Consider the following 18417-nt stretch of genomic DNA (forward strand, 5'->3'; position numbering starts at 1 on the left):
ACTTTTTGATAGTTTTTTGAGAACATTTCTCCCATCCAGTCAGTGAATGCTTCAATACTTGACCCTGGTGCTCTATATATACAGCTGACTTTTACATTTTTATTTTTTCTTTCACATATTTCAATAGTTATACATTCTAATAAGTTATCAATCACAACTGTCATATTTTCTACTACTTTATAATCCATGTTCTTATTCACATACACAGCCACTCCTCCTCCACTCTTATTCTGTTTACACAGTTAAATTCATATTCATCCAGTTCAAAATCCATTCCTTTATCTGAGTTGATCCACATTTCTGATATAGCGATTATATTTAACGTTTTTTTTTAATTGACTTAAATATTCCTTGATGTTATTAAAGTTTGCATACAGACTTCTGCTGTTGAAATGAATTATTGATCATTTATTATCTGTTTTAATGGTCTGATTGAACTGTTCATCTGTGTAATAGCAACAGCTGTCATTGATGTTTGAGAAAAAATTATTGTCCGGATCTATATCGTGCTCCAAGTCCAGTAAATTATGATCCGTGTATTTAAATGTTGTCAATTCCAGTTTTTCATTATCAACAATTCTTTGAATTCTATCCCTCTTGTCTCCAGATGTAGATGATGTAGATGAATAAGTTCTTCCAGTCTGTGTCATGGTGCTGTGTTATGTTTGAGCCATCATACCGTATTATCTGTATTTGTCCAGTTCCTCCATGTTCCTGATTACCATAACTTTGACTTGCTCTGGAGTCCCCTTCAATTTGATGAATATTTTACAGTTTGATGTCCATGTATGCTGAATTTTTCCCTGTTTTTTTAAGAGGCGAGCTTTCCTGGCAATGTCGGCGTTTTGTTTGGTTCATTGATGAATACATTCGATCCTTTCAGTTTTCTTCCTGTGCGATTTTATGTTTTCTGTTCATGAACTTCATGATAACAGCTCATTTATCGCTGTCATCTTTCCGGGACAGAGGGTGGCATGCTTCAATATTATTGAAATCCATGTCAAGTCCTTTGGATTGTAGGAAGTCAACCACCTGTTGTTCCACAGAGCTGACATCCTGCTCACTGGCCTCCAAGGAACTGCAGGCCCGAACGGATCTGTGACGCTGCCGCGAGGCCGAGCTGAACCTATGACGCTGCCACGGTGCTCTCGCGTGCCTTGGCTGCTGGCTACCGAAGAACTGCGGGCCAAGATGGAACTGCAATGCTGCCGTGAACCGGGATGGCAGATTCCGGTGAGGCCGCTTGTTGTTTACTGTCCGCTTGTTTACTGTAACGTCTATTTAAACACTATTTACACCCAAACATGCACGTCCACTCAAATTACCACTACTCCCAAAAACTAATATATGCAAGTAAAATTTACTTAAGAATTCCCCTTGTAAAATTTACTTGGAATTTCTGAGTGAAAAAACTTTCCTAGGTTTTTTTTCAAGTAAATATTACTCCAATTTTTTTCAGTGACACTGGCCAAATTAGATTTTTTAATACTTTGGAACAACTCTTTTAAAATCTGAACATGGAACTCAGTGGCACTCATTAGACTGTTTTGTGGGATCATAAGTGTGGTTCACTGTGGGTCTGCTGTTGAGGCGTCTCCCTCAGTCCGGCTGTCCGTTGTTTCTGCCGTTTCTTTGCTCTTGGTTACATTCTCACTCTGAACTCGATTCTGTTTCTCCTTCTCCAGCGCTTTTTCCATTTCTGTGTAATAGTCAAGAGCCTTCCGAACTGGGTCAATAATGTGTTGCTGAAGAAACAAAGAAACATTTAAGCAATAAGTTAGCCTCTAATGATGTTATCAATTTGTGATCGATGTGTGTCATGCATTTTGTAATAAACAGTGTCTTTAACTTTCAGACGCACAACATATTTGCAGTATTTAATGGGTGCTGTAAGGTTGTGGATGTTTTTTTTAAATACATTACCTCCAAGCAGGGGAAGAGGTTTGCCAGCTCAATGAAGAGAGGTAAAAGGACAAATCTGATGAATCCTGTCTGAGATGATGGCTTGGTTATTTTGTCTCGATCCATGAAGGGGGTAACTGGAAGGCCCTCTAACTTCTCCATGTCACTCTGAAGACATAATTAGTGGAATTAGTGCTCATAAAGCTGCACCTTGACCTTAGATGTCCATCTGATGTCAACATAATAACACTGATCAAAAGTTTGGACACATTTGTCCATTAACTTAAATGGGAAAGTGTGTTTGAATGTTTGACGGGAAGCATAGCATCAACTGAGGAGCCACACCATCATCATCATAGCTTTTTGCTTTATGTGTCATATTTCGTGAGTGTTTTATTTTTTACTACTTTTGGAGGACCTGCTACTTATACTCCAATGCGACTTATATACAGAAAAACCACAAGTTTGTTCTTAATAATATTAATTATAATGACTATTTATACAGGACTTTCCCAGGAATCAAAGAACCAAATAAACTCCAATAAATAAAATAAATGTCAATTATATAAAGGTACAGTAATGCACAAAAACCTCAAATTAAAGGGCTCATACAGCAGAAAAAAGTGCAAATTTAGTCTGGTGCGACTTGTACTCGTATATATTTTTTCCTCTTCAAGATGCATTTTTTTTAGCAGGTGCAACTTATACTTTGGTGCGATTTGTGCTCCAGAAAATACGGTACACTGGTTACTCCACTTAGATTTTACAAATATCTGCTCCATAATTAGGTCATCAGTGGTTTCTCTTACATTTGCAGACATAAATTTACATACGCATTGGCTGAAAAACTTGAACTCAGTTTTCTAATTCTGCACAGATTTGATTTTTATCACACAATACATGTGCAAAATCAGTTAGAACGCCTACTAAGTCCCTTCGGCTGCTCCCTTGTTTTCACTTGGGGTCGCCACAGCAGCTCTGCATGTTGAATTTGGCACAAGTTTTACACCGGATACCCTTTCTCATGCAAATGCACATCACATGAAGAGATGTGGCAGGGGTGGGGTTTGAACCAGGAACCTTCTGCACTGAAACCAAGCGCACTAACCACTTGGCCACCACCCCTGCTAGTTCCATACTGTTTAAATAAAATAATAGTCACAATATAGAATTATTCAGATATTCAGTGGGTCAACAGTTTACATACACCAAGCTGACTGCATCTTTAAACAGTATGGAAGATTATTCTAGAAATGCATGGGTTTACTTTTCTAAGATTCTGAATAATTACTTTCCATAATCATGGATTGACTGGAAGAACTTTGGCTGTATTTAATAGCCTATGTGTAGATCCAGTGCCTTCAGGTGTTTAAAATTCAGAAGACAGAAGGCTCACTGTTGCCTGTGCTTATACCAGGATACCGTATCTTAAAGGAAACAAGAGTCTACCACTCATTGTGGAAGAGACACCAGTCTGACACAGGTTACTTCACCTGACAAGGCTGGTACCCATTTACAGATGGGTGGGCTGGAACAATACAGATAACTTGTCTTGTCCAAAGACACAGCCTGTAACGTGGCTGCGAATGGAACCCACGTCAACATACTAGTAGTCCAACTCCTATCAACTTTTCAATTCATATGAGCTTTATTACATAGCATGATTGTCATTTATTTACAATATCGCCAAAGCACAAGTGATTTTGAAAATAATACTAATAATAGTAATATAAAATACAATTATAGTAGAAATCACTAATAAAGTAAATGAGAAAAACATCCATAGATTGGTTTTTCAATGCGAGTGTTTAGGGTGTGAATATGATGAATTGTGCTCATATTTTGTAGAAAGCCAATTTCACCTTTACTCAAGACACGTTAAATATTATTCATCCTCAAGTTACTCTTCATGCAAATATCTCACTAATTGTTGTGGTTTAATTTTATTCCATTTTTAAGGACTGTTATAATTCCTTGATTCCAGATGTCAGATAAATAACCTACAATAGGAACTAAATTAAATGGTTTCAAATTAAACGTAGGGCTTAAGCATTTTAACGTCATTTAAGATGTCATGAAGTCCTGGAGCTTTTTTGATTTTTGTCAAGTGTGTTCTGATAAAATTCCAACTTCTAATGTTTTTTTCATTATGATATAGTTCTGTATTTTTAATGTAATTTTACTTTCCTGAATAGATTTTTTTTTTTTTTTTCCAGAGTGTACTGTCCATATTTTTCCAATTTGGATTGAAGATTCTTCTTTATCTGATTGTTTCATATTCTTCTAATTGAACCAGATTAATTTTTTCTTAATTGACTCACCAATTTGTGTAATTTGCTTGTAGTTATAATGTGACTTTTTAGTTCTGAGTGTAAGCTTTAATTGATGTACTATCTCACAAATAAACTACTATAGATTAAATTAAAAAAGTATTTTTTTTTCCAGTATACATTGCAATATTAAAGAAAGTACAAAATCATTTTTAATTGCAACCAGATCTTCTTCAGAAGGTACTGTGCTTTCCTGCTAACAGTCAAACAAAAACAATGCCACTGCAAACATATGACCCTGTAGAGACACAGGTGGTAAAAGCAGGGGTGTCTTGTTTCTAGAGTAAGGGGTTCATGTACATGTAACAGGAATTGGTTACCTGATTATAGAATTCCTGCAGCAGGCAGTCCAACCAGGGCTCAGCCACCTCCATCGGCCTCGCCTCATTGGATATATCACTCACTTTGATCAGAATCATCATCAGCTACAAACACAAAAGTGCGAGGGAACAAAGTCGATTGTACTTGACATTAATTATGAGTCGAATACTGTGTATAGATTCTACATAAAAACATAGACCCAGCAATGGTCTCTGTTCTTCAATGGTCATTTATTCACATTCTGTGTTACAGATTTCTTACCACATCTCTGTGGTCCTTGTTTTCAAAGTCAAATGTAGGCAAGATGGACTTGAACTTGTTGAGGATCTCATTGTGCCTTGTCATGTCTGTGGCCAGAATGCATCTGCGCATACAACAGCCAAAAAAGCATATACGTATTATAGATATTGCATCAATGGGGAGACAAATTAATTTGTGAAAATGTGCAAACTGTTAGATTAGAAAGGCGATCTCACTTGATTATTCCCTCCCTTATCCTTTTGTACTGTTCCATGGACAAATTTCTGAAGATGTTGCTGTCTGTCTATGAAAGAGGAAAAAACCTTTGGTTACTGTTGCTGCCTGTAGCAAAGTTGGGACAATATAGAAAATGCAAATGAAAAAACTAACAAACAAAAAACAGTGATTGTTACATTTCGTGATTTGTTGATCAACTTCATTTCATTTGTAAATATGCATCCATTTACAGGGAAATGCTTGACAGGGGTTTGCACAAGAAGTTTTCAGTCTTGTAATTTTCTTCTTTTCTTAGGAGTAATGGTGGTGTGTAAAGCCTATTTATAGAGGGTATACACTTACAGTTGTGCTCATAAGTTTACAAACCCAGGCAGAATTTTTTTTTTTTTTTGCCCATTTTTCAGAGGATATGAATGATAACACAAAACTTTTTTTTCACTCATGGTTAGTGGTTGGGTGAAGCCATTTATTGTCAAACAACTGTGTTTACTCTTTTTAAATCATAATGACAACAGAAACTACCCAAATGATCCTGATCAAAAGTTTACATACCCCAGTTTTTAATATTGTGTATTGCCCCCTTTAACGTCAATGACAGCTTGGAGTATTTTGTGGTAGTTGTGAACGAGGCTCTTGATTTACTCTGATGGTAAAGCTGCCCATTCTTCTAGGCAAAAAGCCTAGAAGTTCCTGTAAATTCCTGGGCTGTCTTGCATGAGCTGCATGTCTGAGATCTCCCCAGAGTGGCTCAATGACAATGAGGTTAGGAGACTGAGATGGCCACTCCAGACCTTTTATTTTATTCCACTGTAGCCAATGACAGCTCAACTTGGCCTTGTGTTTTGGATCATTGTCACGTTGGAACGTCCACGTACGTCCCATGCGCAGCTTCCGGGATGATGAGTGCAATGATTCCTCCAGTATTTTCTGATAACATTCTGCATTCAACCTGACATCAATTTTGACCAAATTTCCTGTGCCTTTGTAGCATACACATCCGCAAAACAGCAGCAATCCACCTCTGTGCTTCACAGTACGAAGGGTGTACCTTTCATCATAGGCTTTGTTGACTCCTCTCCAAATGTAATGTTGATGGTTGTGGCCAAAAAATTCAATTTTGGTCTCATCACTCCAAATGACTTTGATCTCTGTGCTATTTGGCATGTTGTAAGTGGGATACTTTGTGGCATTTGCTTAGTAATGGTTTTCTTCTGGCAACTCAACCATGCATCCCATTTTTCTTCAAGTGCCTCCTTATTGTGCATCTTGAAACAGCCACACTACCTTGTTTCAGAGAGTCCAGTATTTCAGCTGAGGTTCTTTGTGGGTTTTTCTTTGCAACCCGAACAATTTCCCTGCCAGTTGTTGCTGAAATTTCTGTTGGTCTACCTGACCATGGTTTGGTTTCCCTCATTTTCCATTTCTTGATTAGAGTTTGAACTCTACTGATTGGCATTCTTTGGTCCTTGGATATCTTTTTATATCACTTTCCTGTTTTATATAGTTCAATGACCTTTTCCCACAGATCTCTTGAAGGTATTTTTGCTTTCCCCACAACTCAGACAACAGAAACGTCAGTGCAGCACTGGATGAAAGATACAAGGGTCTGTCAGGAGCCCAGAAACTCACTGACCTTTTTATACACACACACTGATTACAAGCAAATTTCAATTTCAATTTATTTTCATTTATATAGCGCCAAATCACAACAGAGTTGCCTCAAAGCACTTCACACAGGTAAGGTCTAACCTTACCAACCCCCAGAGCAATAGTGGTAAGGAAAAACTTCCTCTGAGGAAGAAACCTCAAGCAGACCAGACTCAAAGGGGTGACCTTCTGCTTGGGCCATGCTACAAACATAAATTGTGGCTCCCCATCACCTACAGAATCCATTTTAAGATTGCTCTCATCACTCACCATTACATCCATGGCAATGCCCCCCACTCACCTGAAAGACCATCTCACTCCCCACACATCCTCCTTTTCATACAACAATAATCTTCTCCATCCCCCCGCACCAAACATCACACCAGGGGAGACAGGGCCTTCTGTTCAGCTGACCTTCATATTTGGGTCTCCCTCCCTGACCATATGAGGGCTCCACAGATTGTGGAAGCTTTTAAAAAACCTCAAGACATACCTGTTTAGACAGGTCTATCACAGGTCTCAATAATCTGAATCTGTTGCATCTTAGTCTTTTTATTATTTTATTTTGGTTTTATTCTATTCTGCTGACTTTTTTTATCTTACGATTTTCTGTTTTTATTGTCTTGTTTATCCTTGGTATTATTTTATTTTCTTGTAGCACTTTGAGATTTTTATTAATGAAAGGTGCATTATAAATGAAATGTATTATTATTATTATATGACACTGTTGAACATGATGTCATTGAATGTCACGTTACACTCACTTGTTGTAAAACCATCAGTTTTGTTGATGAATGTTTATTTTCTTTTATGAGTGAACTATTTATGTAATCACATAAATCTGAAAATGCTAGAAGTGTCTTACTGTGGAACGCTGAAAGGATGATATCACCTTGCCTCTGTAACATGTTAACAGTGTAATTTAGCATATTATTATTATTATTTTGTTCTTGTTGGTGGTGGGACAAAGCGCCGGTGTCTTCCAGCTGAGAAACTCACCCAGAGCAGACAGATACTGAGGGACTTCTTAAAAAAAAACCTTAAAAAACCCTGAACAAGTAACTTCCATCATGAGGATTAATGCATTTCCAGACGTCATCTTCCAAAACAAAGGTCTCATGTGGATAAATTGTCATCTGTGATGATGAATCCAGGAAACAAGCCACATTAAAAGACTATTTAATCTGTGTGCTGGCTTCTAAAGTTTTAGCTTTCATTGCTACACTGATTAGCCCCGTGTCTTCTCCATATTTTGTAGAAGCGTAACAGTGCCACATACAGGCATATGTACTGGCATATGTACTACAGCATTTTCACACATTTTCACTGGATCTGTGAGAATGGAGATATTTCTTGAATGGAATACTTTTTGAAAATGGCAAAGCAAAAAATTGTATAGAAGAAGTTCAGTTTCAGTGTAGACAAGGCCTTAAAAACATGGGATGAAATTAAAATTAAAATAATAAATGAGGAATTATTTTCTGGAGGGTGCTATGACAATCCAGGGGAAGTTCTAGTGTCCCCTAATGCCCCCTGGCACCCCCCATGCCTTGTCTGAATCCGGGGTAGGCTCTGGCAGTCCCTTCTTCCGACGGTAGGATATGGGAGCAACACTCCCATTTGCAGTCAAAACTGGGACCTGCCCCAGAGACTGTCCTAATGTTTTGTATAATATCTCTATGGATTAAATGTTTAACCATTTCTACTCTCCTAAACCTTAATGTTACAAATGGTAGCGATGTTAAGGTGTTCCCACAAAACAACACAACACAGTGCCCTGGGAATGAGATCAAGTTTGGACAAACCCTTGCAGGGTAGAGTTTAATATAAATTTGTTCTCTATACTCCTTCCTCACCTTACACTCACACTCATCCTATCATGCTCTCGCATTGTGCCACCAAATTCCCACAAAGGTACCTACATCATATTGTTGCAAGCCAAAGCAAAGATCAAATGATGCATGTCCAAAACATACCTCATCCCTAAAGTAACCATTATCTGTATGAAGACAATGCCCAATCAATCTGCACTCTGGGGTACAGAGTCTTACCTTCTCCAGGATCTCAAACGCAACAGCACAGTGGTGGTTCTCCAGTGGAGAGATGTCATTGTAGCGAAGAGCAAGTTCCGTCCGAGCATTTACCTGAAAGATGGGAATATATTGTTTTAAATATTAGTTTGATTTAATACAGTGACTAAACATCATGACTATAAAATGTTGTCCTGTATGCATTATCACAACTACTTTTCACACATATAACAAGAGCAATCAGAGATTTCTGACGTCCGCCAATCCGGATCCAGATCACCTCCAAAATTCAGTGGAGTCTTCCATGCCCTAATATCTATCTGTGGTGCAAATTTGGTGAGAATCTGTGAAGTAGTTTTGACATAATCCTTCAAAGCCTATATAAAGACAAATCTTGATCCAGAATCCAGATCCAGATCACCTCCAAAATTTAATGGAGTCTTCCATGGCCTAATATCTATCTGTGATGAAAATTTCATCAAAATCCGTCAGTAGTTTTGACATAATCATGCTAGCAGACAGACAGGCAAATAAATAAATAAGTGAATAAAAAATAATGAAATAAACGCCAATAATTTTATTATGTCATTGGTGGATGTAATAAAATAGAATTTTTTAAAAATTTATGCTGCTAATTTATGTTGCCATTTTGTAATCTGTTTCGTCTACCTACATAGTAAAATCACCAGTGTGTACATATGGTCCCACTCTGGCCAGAGTAGGACCATATGTACACTGGCAGTGTTAATTTAACGCTGTCAGTGTTAGTTTTACATTGGTGATTTTACTGTGTATATATTTACGCTTTTTTAAGTGACTGAAATAAACTAAACCAAATAAAAAAACTAACAAAACTAGACTTACAAGCAGGTATACATGGCGTCCATGCTCCCCGTGCTGATCAGATCAGAACCCTGTTGGGTCAACTCAACTCATGATGATGCAACTTTTGATGGAACTAACTGGTGCAAAGTGCCTCAGACCTGCAGTGCCACATACAGAACAGAACTATCGCACCAAGTTTGGCATCACCAAAGGTTATTTTAGCAGACAGGCAGTTTAGTCTGTACTGTGAATCCACAACAAATTCCTGCATTCATTATGGCCACATTTTGACCTACAGGTCACTGTGGTCTTATCTGCAGACCATAGTTTATATTTGTCAAAAAAACAAACAAACAATAAATAAATAAATATATATATATATATATTATATATCATATATTATATATATATATATAATATATAATATGTGTGTGTGTGGTGTGTGTGTGTGTGTGTGTGTGTGTGTGTGTGTGTGTATAAAGCTTCAATTCTTATTCACATCTAGTGAAATGTGAGTAAACTTTGTTCCGTACAATCAAAAGTCATTGTCAGGTCTATACATATTTGTCCAAAATATTGAAAAATCCAGATATATCTGTCTCAGGAAGTCTTCAATCAATTGGGACCAAACAGACACTGTCTTTGAGGTACATAAAAAGATCAGTGGAGATTCTATATTTGTAAAAGTATAGAAGATATCACTACAGAATCACTGTTGTGAAATATTTAACACTTAAAAATACAACAGATATTTCTCGTGATGGCATTTGATGGAGTACTTAGAGAGATATATTTTTTTAATTAATGTTATAATATTTTATAATTTTTAGATTTAATTTTCATAAATAGAAAACTAACAGAAACCAATCCGAAAAATTTTAAACACTTAAAATGCATATGAGTAGTAAAAAATGAGTAAAGAGCTGACTATTCTAATAAATAAAGAATTTGAAAATTGACATATTCTTTTTTCTTGTACTTCAAACCCCACCCCTGCCACATTCCTCTGTGTAATGTGGAGTTGCATTGGGAAGGGGATCTGGTGTAAAACATGTGCCAAATCAACATACAGATCTACCTTGGATCTGCTGTGGTGAAAACAAGGAACCGCACAGGGTCTTACTTTTGATCTCAGCTCTCTGTCCAAACTACATTTCTATCAAGCCGTGCACTACAACTTGTCTGGTTGATATTTTGAGCACCTTTAGACATTAAACACCTCCTCCTATGACCACTATCGACTCCAGTACATCCTCAACAACTTTCAGGTGTTGTTGCCGAAAAATTCCCACATCCATTCAATTGGCAGTTGAGTCCATGTCTGAAAGCACTTCAGCCAGGTTCCACAGAAAATCCCAAGAAACAGTCTGAGCTTGATGTCTTTCCAGATTTAATATTGAGCGAAGGCAGTCATCTGCAAGACAGAATCCTCAGGGAAGTCACAATCTGTGGTTGGAATTCACAAACTAGGCACTTCTGTGGAATTCTGCAGAATTCTCCAGCTTTTTTTCCACAAGGACAGCTCAATCTCCTTGCCAACACCACTATTAGAATAAAATATGTTAATGTTGTACAGAAAATTCCTTTTTTTAAACAAGTTTGTGAGGCCCTGGGACTTATAGCCCCAAAACCATGCATTTGTTATTAATATATAATTATAACAACTATTATATAGGACTTGTGCGTAATAACATGTTTATTATTGCTGTTAACAGCTCTCCTTGCATCCCACAATCAAGTTTTATGTCTCTTTTTTTCCCAGGACAACCTGTCCTTTCATAATATATATGCTTTCGTTGTGTTTTATAAGTGTAATAAAGGTTTACAATCAGAAATAAGAAAGGAAAAAGTGACGCAGAAAATAATTTTTCCACACACATTTATTCAAAACATACAGCAACTATAATAAACAACTGTTTTGACACTTGCTAAAGGTAATTTGAGGTCTTGTGTGAAAGACTGCACAACAAAAATGGTTCCATCAATAACACAAATGCACATTTTGAACAATATATACAAATGGTCTATGAGTTTTGTCTTCATCTCAAAGCAATTTCTGTCTGCTATTACACAAAGGTTACATCACAAACCTCTACTTCTACTGGTTTTGGAGTGTTCTGTGCTGCTCCTAAAGCAGCTTTCATTCACCACTTTGGCCACTTTGGCTCTTACAGTCTGAGGAGCGGCCCTCCCCCTCGCGTCCATTGATATGGTAAACAGTGCTTTATGCTGACAAGCAACAGAGTTATCCAGTACATTCACAGATGCAAACTAAGTGGAGCAATCCTGATAGTTACACACTCTTTGTTTGAGCTGTGAGATTGTCATCAGAGGCTCTCCGTCTGCTTTCACTAATCACTGTGTGTAATGGCGCAGGGCGCACTGGACCCAATAGTATGTACTCATTGGAGCACCCAGGGGGGCTATTCAAATGAGCCAACATAGTAACATATCACTCCTGAAACCTATCTTTGGCTTTTCAGTGAGGTAAATCTGCCCTACGATTGGATTTTGGGAAAACCATGTGACGGTGAAAAGCGTTCCGATTGAACACTCACATTGCGCACGTCATCACACAGCTTTTATGAGGAGTACAAAGATGGTCAATGGCTGGCTCGAAAGTCTGCGGAGTTAACTTTCCAGCAAAAAAAAAAGTAAGTTTCTATCTCATATCATTAAAAAGTTATTTATAATTTAGTAAAGCTTGGTCTTAGCTGTTGTATATGAAGGCGTTGGCCCAGAGGGTTAAAAAACAAATGCCATCTCAAGGATGACTAGTGGAAAGACGATGCACCTAAGCTCAATTTTGAGCTTCATGGCAAAGGCTGCAAATACTTATGTACATGTGATTTCTTAGGGTTTTTTTTTTTTTTTTTTATAAATTTGCAAAAAAAAAAAAAAAAAAAAGTTTTTTCACATTGTTATTATGGGGTATTGTGTGTAGAATTTTGAGGAAAAAAGGAATTTCATCCATTTTGGAATAACATAACATAACAAAATGTGAAAAAAGTGAAGCGCTGTGAATACTTTCTGGACGCACCGTAAATACAATTACTTTTAGAAGTAACTGCATCTAGTGTTTATCTAGGCCTTGTGTTTAAGCGTTGGGCTTGAGACCAAAAGATCCTCGGTTCAAATCCCTGCCTTACGGGAAAATCACTAAGGGCCCTTGGGCAAGGTCCTTAATCCCCTAGTTGCTCCCGGTGTGTATTGAGCGCCTTGCATGGCAGCATCCTCACAGAGGGGTGCTCCATTTGGAGTATAAGTCACACCTGTAAATTGCTATTAAAAGTAATTGTATGTGTAATTAATTTCTTTAAAAGTATTTAGACCCAATTCTGGAGCAGAATATCTTCACAAACTTGGAATGTAGCATTTTCCATTTGTGGTATAGATGAACCCGATATGCCAAACCATGCTTAGTTGGTAACAATCTGTTGTGTGGGCCGCTGAAGAGGAAGTACTGCTGGCCCACCACCAGATGGAGCCCGGCCATACTGGCACCTTTTGGCCTCCAGAGGGCGCACTGGCCTTTTTGTACCACCAGGAGGCGCACCTTAAGGTTGTCATCAGATGCACTTCATCACTCATCATTGCACCTATAAAAGCCTGGTAGAAACATCATAACTCTGCCGAGTTATCAGCTTAACCGACAGGTAAACCAACTCAGCCTTTTTGTGCCGTACACACATTCATTGCTATTGAAGTCTCTTTGCAGTTGTGACCTTATACTTGCAGCTTGTAGCTGGATTTGTGGAAGTTTGGAGGAGCTGGCATTCTCCACTCCTCACTTCTCGTTTCTAAGTATAACCTTTGACACTGTACGTTCTCAAGTTCCTCTGCTCTCTGGGAATTATTGGATTTTTCCCTCAAGAGGAAACTGTGTTTTGCTGACTGTTTGCTGGGTGTACACACACCCACCTAATCTGTTTTTGCTTCTGCCAGCAGTACCGGTCTGACAGCTTGATCCGGGTGGCCACCCTGGGGTACCGGACTTGGTGGTTCTTGTGTGTTGCAGACCTCGGCTGGCGGTGCGAAATACGTGGGTCCCCGGCTTCTTCTCTGGATAGGCGTCTCCCTACCCTCGGCATGCCCACGTGTCACTTTTTGTGCTAATGGACTTTGTCCTTTTGGACCTTTATTGCACTATTTGGCATCAATAATGGTGATTTATTGGTGAACCGTATTGACCCGCTCATTAGGCCCCCCTAACGTGGGTCCGTTCATTCACTTTCTCAACACAATCAGTGCATCACACTCATGCTGGGCCACATTGAAGCGCATTCACAGGAGTCTCACAGTATTGTACCTGATAAGCATTGTTGTATCCTGTGTGGTCAAGATCATGGCAGACAGCCGAGGTTAGCATAATCAGCAGGTCAGTGCTGTCCATCTTGTTCCTTAGGTCAGTCAACCAGATCAAACCATACATCTGTTCAGAAACACAGGAGGTGGAGTGCAGCGTGATCACTGGGGAGTTGCTTTGCAAAGGGAGCCTTTTTAGAAATAATGTGAAAACCATAGCATGGATAAATATAAGCTAATATCAATCATTTTAGAACATTTTGAAAACAAGTGAAAGGCTCAGTTTGCAAGCAGCAATGTGATATGTAATAGTTCAATGTGCTTGTTTAAGCGCTCAGTCACACAGCACTTATAAAGGACACCAAAGCCCAAAACGAACAAGACAATCTGGACTTAAACGTTGACTTTCGGAGACATCGTTTACACGTCAGTCCAGCTTCGTTCCTGTAGCTGGTGCGTCAGTCAGAATTTTCAAACTGTTGAAAAATGTGAATGAATCCTGACAACAACCTCAGTTCCTCCTTATTTGCTTTCTGTCTTGATGGTTCCTCATTGTTTGCGTAGTTCCCGTACCATCATTGTTCTGTTTGACTGTCGTCCAACCTCCCAAATCCAATGTCTTGCACGAACGTTGATGATATCTGAATGGATCAATAACTAAAGAGCCGATGAGCTGAACGTGACTCGTCCATGTGTGAGACGAAAAGCAACGTTGTCATACAGAAACAATAGCAGCAAGAACGTTTTATTAACTACTTTAACTATTTATGCATGTTCCAGTCGTTTGTGGCTGGAACAGCTGTGCACATGCACATTCATCATGAATGTTTCGATTTGAATTTGTTTAAAGAGTCAAGGTTGCTGTTCCCTTTGTTTTTCTTTTGTTAGTTTTGGTTTTGTTTCGTTACTTTATGTGCTCTGGATCTGCAGGTTTTTCAGTGGTGGGAGAAGTGTAGGATCATTCGTCTACCTTTTCTCGACAATTTGTGACTTTGTGACTATTTTCCTTCGTTCAGCTATCTTCGTGTGCCGTGTGACTGGGCCGTAAGGGATCCACAACTTTAAATATACTCATACATTTGGAGTAGTGAAAGCATGAACGTGAGAACTGGATCCCAGTTGATTTTATCTGGTCAAATAAAGGTCAACAACAACATTAGCGCAATGACTGCAAGAACTGGAAGGTACCTATTTATGTATCTACCCTATGGCTAGATAGATGGTGCTCAATGTTTACTTGGGACTTCCAGCTCAACTTCCACCTTGATTAAGACCATTATTTTGACTCAGTGAATGGTCAGGAGAGCTATTCTCCACAAATAAGACACAGATGTTGTTGTTTGAGTATGATCATGGATACAAGTGGCAGAAATGACATTCCTCCAAGAGGTATCTCTGGGTTTACACTTTGGGATAAGGTTAGAAGCTCAAATGTTCGGGAAGGTCTCAGCATAGAGCAGCTGCTTCCTCACATCAAAAGGAGCCAGAGCCAGCTGAGGTGGTTTAGGCATCTGGTGAGGATAACCCCTGGTCATTTCCCTAGTGAGGTCTTCAAGGCATGTCCAACTTGTGGGAGGCCATGGGGAAGACCCAGGATACGCTGGAAGTATTATATTTCCCAGCTGGGTTGGGAAATCTTTGGGATCCCTCAGGAAGAGTTAGAGGACTTGGCCAAACATAGGGAGGTGTGGGAGAAGCTGCTTGGTCTACTTCCACCATGACATGGACCTAGATAAGTGGCAGAAAATGAATGAATGATTGAATGTTCTTGTTTGTCTTTTGGCAGCCCCGATTGTGGATCCAGTACAGATCCATATTATGGTTTGACACAAGTTATAGACCAGTGACACAACTCCAGTTCTATATTAAGGCACACACACACATACACGCACACCCACACACAGCCACTGGTCTTCCCAAATTGTCAGCCAAGTGCTAATCAGGACCTACTCAGCATTACTCCTGAAATCTGACAGGATCAAGTGTACACAAACACTTTGAATGCCAATCTGGACAGTGGAAAATTTCACCATCGCTGACTTTAAGAGCAGCAGCTGCACAACAGCTTTTTCTACTTGCTTTAGTGACAAAGATAAAATGGATTACACACAATGCCAATGTTGTGAGGATTGCTGCTTTCAATGCAAACTAAAGAGTGTTGGTTGGAAAATGTCCATTCATATGGGGTGGGGGTGGGGGGGTAGCATCATTCCTTCCCCACATGCAGTGACGGAGAAGTGGTTGGTCACTAAACTGAAGAAGTGGTTGGCATAAGTTCCCATACGAATTCACAATTCACTTGACAATGCATGCTGTCTTTGGCTTTCTTTGGGGAGTGGTGGTGGTGGTGGTGGTGGGGTATGAATGGGTACAATCCACTATCAAGGTGATGGCATGAATGCATTATTTCATTTCTACAGTTACAATGCGATTTTGCCACATGAACTCTAAACGCACCATCTGGGTGACACAGAAGCAGTGTTTGAAGTTGTGGAATGGGATGTTGTTGTATTTCTGGTAGACTTCAAACAGGAACTGCTGCAGCATCTCTGGCTCAATGTTGAACAATGCTATGAAATCCAGGTCGGTGTACATGACTTGCAGGAGCACCATGATTTCTGCATCCTCCCACTGCCTGCACAGACACACAAAATACACAGGAGAGTACTTAAAAAAAAAAAAAGCACAAATGTTATGACTGACCCAAGACAACCTGAGCACATGCCAAAAGAAAGGCACACATTTCCCTGTTCTGCAGTAACCACTCTGATTTCCTTGACAGTCCAGAGGTCAGGTCCAAGGACTGAAAAGTAAAATGCAGAATGCACAAAAACGTGGTGTGCGCCCATCTCCACGCCAACGTTCGGATGTCAAAAGTGGAATGTGCGATGTGTCACTTAAAAATCCTGGTTGGCGTAGGCACGTTTCTACAGCTATTGTTCCACTGGCGACACGTAGAGGTGATGCTGGGTCACTGTTAATAGTGTGAAAACAAGAAGTCAGAGTGATGTGCACACCAAAACACACTGATGAGCAATTAACACATGCACTTTGGAATTATATGGGTGGATATAAAAGCATGCAAAGTGATACGGAAAATGACACTAACAATGGCTGTGTAAGTGTTGTTAGAGGATCTTGCAAATGGTGCAGTCCGATGTGGGTGTGTACTGAAGGAGAAGAAGCACTTTGAGTAAATGTCACTGTTTTCACTAAAGACTATATTTTCAAAAAAAAAAAAAAAAAAAAAAATCAAAATTTCATGAAGAAGAATAAATCAAAACTATTTGAATCAAAATTTGTCAAGGAGAAGAAGCAGTATGGGAAAATGTCACTGTTTTCACCGCATTTAATATATATTTTCTCCAAATTTCAAAATGTCAAGATTTTGCAAAGAAGCATTGTGAATAGTGCTGAGGTGAAGCAAAAAAAATAAAAAGCAGTATTTCTGTCAAATTTCACACTTTTCACCATAAAAAGTCTATATTTTATCTAAGATTTAAAATCGCTAAATTATGTAAGGATGACTTCAGGAGGAGAAGTTTCTTACCACTGTTGCTCTGGGGGTTGGTAAGGTTAGACCTTAACTGTGTGAACCACTTTGAGGCAACTCTGTTGTGAATTGGAGCTTTATAAATGAAAAAAAAAAATTGAAAATTGAAATGGAAAAGAAGCCCTTTCTTTGATTTCTGGATGGACAATTCACCATGACATTAGCTCATTAGTCCAAATAAGCCCCCCCCCCCCCCCCCCAAAAAGAACCTGACCTCACCTGACTGTAATGTGATGTCACAGTGATGCAAAAAAAAAAAAAAAAAACACTGATCCTGCAGATATGGTAGTAATGCACAAAAAAGCTTACAAGAGTAACAGATGTGGAATATTAGACATGTTAATTGTTTTTGTGAATCCATGAATCGTGGAATAATTTTCTCAGCTGAGATTGTCATTTTTATTCATCTGCATTGCTGCACTGAGAAAGCAGCAAGAAAAGATTATGTACTAAACGGGCACTAAAAACTTTAGTTCCCTTCTTGCAGCTCGAGCATTACATGATCTCTGTCCATGGCCATGCTGTTGCTTACAAAGCTTTTGGATGAACAAAAGAATAACTGAATGCAGCTCGTACTTCCTCCCATGAAGCCCACTTCGATCAAAGTGTCTTAATGAAGCCTTTCATGAAGACCCTCCTTTGATTCATCAGCCCTCGGCAGGCGTATTCATATTCAGATGAGTGAATCGGTCAGAAGAAAAGAGCGAGGGGCCTTGTCCTCTTCAAAGATTCAACAGAAGTGCCCTCTGGCTACCACTCGTATTAGTTTACCATTTCAGGCTGTTCATTAAAGAAGCAGGTGCAGCGGTCGATTTTGTTCAGGATCACACAGACACTCAGCTTATCAGAAACATGCAAGTGAGCACAGAAACATCTCCACAGCTGAAATGTCAAACTCACCAGTTGTCGAAGTTTGGGGTCTTTAAATATTGCTTCACTTCCTCCGAAACCTCCAGGGAGCTGAGAAGGTGTCAACAACATCAATACCACATCACTTACTACAATCCACATTTTGAAACGGTTCTTT

The 18417-nt window shown here is 39.0% G+C and overlaps 1 protein-coding gene across 1 annotated transcript in view; it reads right to left on the reverse strand.

The window, feature by feature from the left end:
* Positions 1–1542: 1542 nt before the first annotated feature.
* LOC117524551 (high affinity cGMP-specific 3',5'-cyclic phosphodiesterase 9A) overlaps positions 1543–18417 on the reverse strand; it is a 33617-nt gene continuing 16742 nt past the window's right edge. Inside the window, exons 6-14 of the mRNA XM_034186356.1 lie at positions 18291–18350; positions 16295–16472; positions 13842–13964; positions 8729–8821; positions 5030–5097; positions 4815–4917; positions 4553–4657; positions 1924–2070; positions 1543–1745 (exon numbers count right to left, since the gene is read on the reverse strand). Coding sequence (XP_034042247.1) covers positions 1569–1745; positions 1924–2070; positions 4553–4657; positions 4815–4917; positions 5030–5097; positions 8729–8821; positions 13842–13964; positions 16295–16472; positions 18291–18350 — 1054 coding nt within the window. The 3' untranslated portion in view covers positions 1543–1568. The remainder of the gene's footprint in view (positions 1746–1923; positions 2071–4552; positions 4658–4814; positions 4918–5029; positions 5098–8728; positions 8822–13841; positions 13965–16294; positions 16473–18290; positions 18351–18417) is intronic.

This window comes from Thalassophryne amazonica, chromosome 14 (assembly GCF_902500255.1).
Source record: "Thalassophryne amazonica chromosome 14, fThaAma1.1, whole genome shotgun sequence".
Classification (NCBI taxonomy): domain Eukaryota; kingdom Metazoa; phylum Chordata; class Actinopteri; order Batrachoidiformes; family Batrachoididae; genus Thalassophryne; species Thalassophryne amazonica.